Source organism: Mastomys coucha, chromosome X (genome assembly GCF_008632895.1).
Source record: "Mastomys coucha isolate ucsf_1 chromosome X, UCSF_Mcou_1, whole genome shotgun sequence".
NCBI lineage: Eukaryota > Metazoa > Chordata > Mammalia > Rodentia > Muridae > Mastomys > Mastomys coucha.
Window position 1 is genome coordinate 79,474,130 of NC_045030.1, and position 5,840 is coordinate 79,479,969.

Consider the following 5,840-nt stretch of genomic DNA (forward strand, 5'->3'; position numbering starts at 1 on the left):
ACCTAAATACCCTGCAATCCATAGAACCTATGATACTATCCAGCAGGGACTGACTATAGCTCAGTGAAAAGGATGTTCTTAGCTCAGTGGCAGAGTGCTTGGTGCTCAGATGGTTGAGTTCTTATACTCAGTGAGTACAGTCTTCACCTAGCCCTGGATCTCACCTATTGCATCATATACCCTAGATACTGAGGGCACAAGTCTGTTTGTCACCCTGCCTTCAGGAGGCTGAGGGAAAGGGATCAGAAGTTCTGGGCTATGTAGGACCCTGCTGCCTAACTAACTAAAGGAAAAAAAATAAACAATTGGAAACCAAGGCTTATTAGGGTTAGAAAATGCTCAAATCTGACTTCATGAACTCTGTAGGCAAATGGATGGGACTAGAAAATATCCTGAGTGAGGTAACTCAGACCCAAAAGGACATGCATGGTATATACTCCCTGGTAAGTGGATACTAGCTCAAAAGCTCAGAATACCCACAATACAACTCACAAACCATATGTACCTTAACAAGAAGGAAGGCCAAAGTGTGGATGCTTTAATCCCACATAGAAACGGGAACAAAAATAATCATAGGAGGCAAAGGGAAGGAGGGACCTGGGTGGGAGAGGGGAAGGGGAGGAAAAAGAAGAGAGGGCAGGATCAGGTATGGGAGGAGACAGAAGAGAAGTCCAGAGGGCCAGGAGAATGGATAGAAATAAGTTGCAGTGGGGTTGGGGAGCTTGGGGAACCACTAGAAAGTCCCAGACACCAGGGATGCAAGAGGCTCCCAGGACCCAATGGGGATGAAATTAGCTAAAATACAGAACAGCAGGGAGACAGAACCTGAAGAGACTACCTCCAGTGGAGGGATGGGGCCATCCACCCATCTAAAAATTTTTACCCAGAATTGCTCCTGTCTAAAGGAAATGCAGGGACAAAAAATGGAGCAGAGGCTGAAGGAAAGGCCATCCAGAGACCGTCCCATCATGTGATCCATTCTATCAGCAGACACCTAACCATGACACTATTGCTGATGCCAAGATGTGCTTGTAGACAGGAGCCTGGAATTGCTGTCCTCTGAGACATAGAGATACTCACAGCCAACCATTGAACTGAGCCTGGAGACCCCAGTGGAAGAGTTAGGGAATGGACTGAAAAAGCTGAAGGGGATTGCAACCCCACAGGAAGAACAACACCAACTAACTGGACCACCCAGAGCTCCCAGGAACTAAACCACCAACCAAAGAGTATATGTGGGTCAGTTCATGGCTCCCGCTACATATATAGCAGAGGACTGCCTCATTTGGCATCAGTGGGAGGGGAGGTGCCTGGTCTTGTGGAGGCTTGATGACCCAGAGGAGGAGGATGCTAGAGGGATGAGGTGGGAGTAGGAGGAGCGGGGAGTACCCTCTTAGAGGCAAAGGGGAGGGGGATGGGGTGGGAGGTTCATGGAGGGGAGACCAGGAAGGGGGATAACATTTGAAATGTAAACAAATAAAATGATTAATAAAAAGGAATTCTCTATATGTACAATTTCAGTAAAAAAAGAAAAAAAGAAAAATAATGAAGAAAAATTAACTCGTGGTACCAGAGAGATTCATTCATGAGGAGTAAATAAGCTCAGTAAATAAACCAATGCCATTAAAACACATCATATGTGTGTGTGGAATTATCTCAAAAAATTAATAAAAAATACTATATTTACATATGGAAATGATCATGAAGAAGAACCTAGGGCCCACTGTCTCCTTCAAGGTCCTACCTCCAATAAACTAACTTCTCCACTAAGCCCTTCTTAACAGTTCAAAGAAAAGTTAAAACAAGTTAAAAAGTTTATAAAGAAGCTGTGTATGGTGGTGCATACCTTTTATCTCAGCACTCAGGGGTCACATACCTATGAGTTCAAGGCTAGCCTGGTTCCAGGGATCACTCAGGGGTCACATATCTATGAGTTCAAGGCTAGCCTGGTTCCAGGCTAGCTAGAGTTATAAACTGAGACCCTGTCTCAATAAACTAGTTAATAACTAATAAATGAAATAAACAGATAGATGAATAGAGGAAAGGACTGATGGATGGACAAACTGATTGCTTACACAACTGGTTAATTTCAACACTGTCCATCTCAAAAGAAATGAGATATGTAGCAGGCCTTTTGAATATAAAATTTCAGTAACATGAGAATACCTGAAACGTTTTCCCTTCCTGGTAGAAACTAATGACTGACAGAACTGCACTGATTCAGCTTGCCAGGAAGCAGTATGTGCTTGCAGTGTGATTTCACACACCTTTGAAAGTAGACATGGGGGCAGGGCAGGAAACCGGGAGTGCACTTACTTAGAGGTGAAATCCAATTGTCTGGGGAAATCTATTTTGCATGCAAGGATTTTCTGGTAAATCCCAAACGGGTTGTCATCGAAAAATGGGGGAAACCTGTCACAGAGAGAAGCATGGATATTTAGTAGAGAGCTAAAATACAGAATGATATCTATTTTGTGTCAAATGGCTCCACTGCTTGATAACTGGTAACACGGCCATCTGAAGACAGATGGGAAACAGATGATCTCAGGAAATAGTATAGCCACAGGAGGAAAGGGACAGCATGGAGGGTCCTGATGGCCCCCAAAAAACTTCAGTTGATACCTTCTTCTCCAGCAGGGGGTGTAAGTGATTGTTATAAACCTTCAAGAAGCCAGGTTTAGTGGGAAGAAGTTAGATTACTGGAGATGTACTCTTCAAAACACTGGGACCCCAGGCTCTTCTTCACAATCACTTCAATGTGAAAAAATAATTTTCTGTTGATTCTAAAACATTCTCTTGTGTGTGTATATACACATAGATATACACATGTGTGTGTATATATGATTATACAATTTTATCAGGTGTATACTAGACTCTACAGATATCATATATATATATATTATAAATTGTTATATATTATAAATTATATGTATATAAATAAATGTAATTTTATATTTGTAAATTTTTAAGAAAATATACTTCATGGATTATAAACACACATAATATGTGCATATTTTTTCAGAACACATGACTGTGACATCATTTGCATCTAGGGTCTCTGCCTCGAGAATGAGTGACAGATCTTGACATGAGCACACCCTGGATGCAGATGACCCTAAATGCAATGACCGTGACCTCATGACAAGCAATAAAAGAGATGCAGGCTCACAGAAGCCCTGTGGAGATGGGGGTGATGGGGCTCCAAAAGCCAAGCACACCTGGCACCTCCAGGATCTGGAAGAGTGGATAGATGGATGGATGGGTGGGTGGATTAATGCATTAGGTAGGTGAATAGACTTGTGGATAGATGGATGGTTGGGTTATTAGATGGATGGGTGGGTGGGTGAGTGGGTAGATGGATGACTGGTGGGTGGGTAGGTAGATGCTTTCTTTCTCTTGACAGATCACCCACTATTTTAGTAAAATCCCCCTTCAAGCTTTTTTTCTACCTGGCTGGATCTACCAAAGGATGAATTTTCCTTTATTTCAGTACCAGAGAAAAGCCCCTGGGGCTGGGAAAACTGTCACCTCTCCAGAGGAGCCAATAACTCTGCCATGGTGTTGGCTCCACACTCCCCCAGTTATACCTAGATCTGTGGGCATCTTGCTTTCAATGTTTACACAATTTTTATCAGGTGTATACTTGCCTCTACAGATACCAGTAACCCTCAGGAACAACCAACCTTCCCATCAACTGGGAGACAGAAACAGAGCCCATCACTCCTGTACCTTGTACATTGCCAAGAGAGGGAATTTAGGGTGAAAAAACAACCCAACCTTGCCTCCCTCATCTGCTTTTCCATCACTACTTACAAAGCTGTTTCCAATTAGTGTCATTTGTTCACCTTGGGTACTGCTTAGTCTGGGGTGTCCACCACATGAAGAAGATGGATGTTATACATAAGGAACTATGGATGTCTATGAAAATTTAAAGTCTTGTTTAAGCAAACTAAACACCCAATCACCCTTCAATCTTGACAGTAGGGTATGTGAATGTATCCATATGCCAAGTATCTGCAGAATAATAAAAGGGGGATGCGAAGGTTCTTCATACGGTGTGAAGGAGACGCCGTGTATGCAGATATGTCTATTAGGAGGGTCACTCACCCAGATAGCATCTCGAATATAAGGATGCCCAGTGCCCACCAGTCCACAGCTCTTCCATGACCTTTGCTCTGAATGACTTCTGGGGCGAGATATTCTGGTGTCCCACAGAGAGTCCATGTCCTGTGGGGGTAACAAAAGCATGAACCCATGAAACCTGGAAGATGCTAAAAGATACAGCGATAAAGACCATACTGCAAGTGTGGCCACTGTGCAAAAATTTAACATATGGCCATATAGGTTGAACATTTCTAACTGAAAGAAACCAAAATGCTCCCAAATCTAAAATTTTTTGAGAATCAGTGATGTGACAATTATAAGATTCCGTGATGTGAAAGAGGCACAAGTCATAGTCACCATGGGCAGATGGAAGCTGTGCTGTGAGCTTTAACTGTCAACTGACACAATCCAGATCCCCTGGGAAGGGGCTCAGTGAAGGATTTCCCATATCAGACTGGCCTATGGGCCTAGGTATATAAACATGTTCCACAAAACTAAAGAAATCCAAACTTTGGGTATTCAATATGGCTTAGCTGGTAAATTATACAAGTCTAAGATCAATCTACAGAAGAGGTAGAAGCTGGGTGGTTGTGGCACATGCCTTTAATCCCAGCACTCAGAAGGCAGAGGCAGGTGGATATCTGAGTTTGAGGCCAGCCTGGTCTACAGAGTGAGTTCCAGGACAGCCAGGGCTACACAGAAAAATCCTGTCTGGGGAGTGAAATGTAGGAAAGAACAGAGTGTAAAAGGCTGCCCTGTGAATCCTACACACACCATGACAGATATTTGTCCAAACACTCAGCATACATACAACAACAACATACAACTCCTGATTCTAGGCTCTTTTCTTTTTCTTTCTTTCTTTCTTTTTTTTTTTTTTTGGCCCTGGCTGGCCTCAAACTTGCCTATTCCTTGGATTATATGCATAGACCACCACCTACCCCTAGTTGCTCCATCTATATTCATCACATAAACTGACCCTGTAACGGCAAGTTCTTTGCTGAATGTCTTACTTACAAGCATTAACTTCCACTTAATTTAGTTAACAGATGATCCAATGATCGTTTCTTGTCCTCAGCCAGTACTGTACTTGCATGCACATATACAGGGACATATAACTTAAAATAAAAACACTTAAAAAGAAATAAAACTAAATGCAGTGGAAAGAATATTAGGGAAGGAGAAGATGAGAGGTGAGTAAATCAATAGGCAGTATTAATCATTTTTAACATTAGTGATAAGGGCTAGGGATGTAACTTAGTCGGTATAGCACATGATTGGTGTTCAGTAGACTCTGGGTTCAATTTCCAGCATAGCATGGAGGCGGAGGCAGGAGGATCAGGACTTCAGAGTTTTTGTGTATTTTGAGACAAGGTCTCTCTTTGTAGTTCTGGCTGTCCTGCAACTTGCTCTGTATATCTCAAACTGGCCTCAAACTCACGGAGATCCACCTGCCTCTGTCTCCCAAGTGGTGGAATCAGGGGGCTTGTGTCAAAAATCAAAGAAATAAAAAAATAAAATGACCTTTCTCCTCATCAACTCTGCTGTGCCAGTACTTCTCTGTAAGCCTACTGTCTTCCCGCTTGGGTGCCAACAAGCTCATTTCTGGGGAGAAAAATTTCCAGAATGGTGAGAATTTCTCTCTCCAGTATCTCATCAAGAAACGTTTTTTGAGCCGGGCGGTGGTGGCGCACGCCTTTAATCCCAGCACTTGGGAGGCAGAGGCAGGTGGATTT

General features: G+C 42.8%; 1 protein-coding gene across 2 annotated transcripts in view; it reads right to left on the reverse strand.

The window, feature by feature from the left end:
- Window positions 1-5,840, reverse strand: part of Prkx (protein kinase X-linked) — a 31,246-nt gene that overhangs the window by 4,397 nt on the left and 21,009 nt on the right. For both annotated transcript variants that reach the window (XM_031364780.1, XM_031364773.1), the window contains exons 4-5: window positions 4,108-4,227; window positions 2,317-2,412 (exon numbers count right to left, since the gene is read on the reverse strand). In XM_031364780.1, coding sequence (XP_031220640.1) covers window positions 2,317-2,412; window positions 4,108-4,227 — 216 coding nt within the window. The remainder of the gene's footprint in view (window positions 1-2,316; window positions 2,413-4,107; window positions 4,228-5,840) is intronic.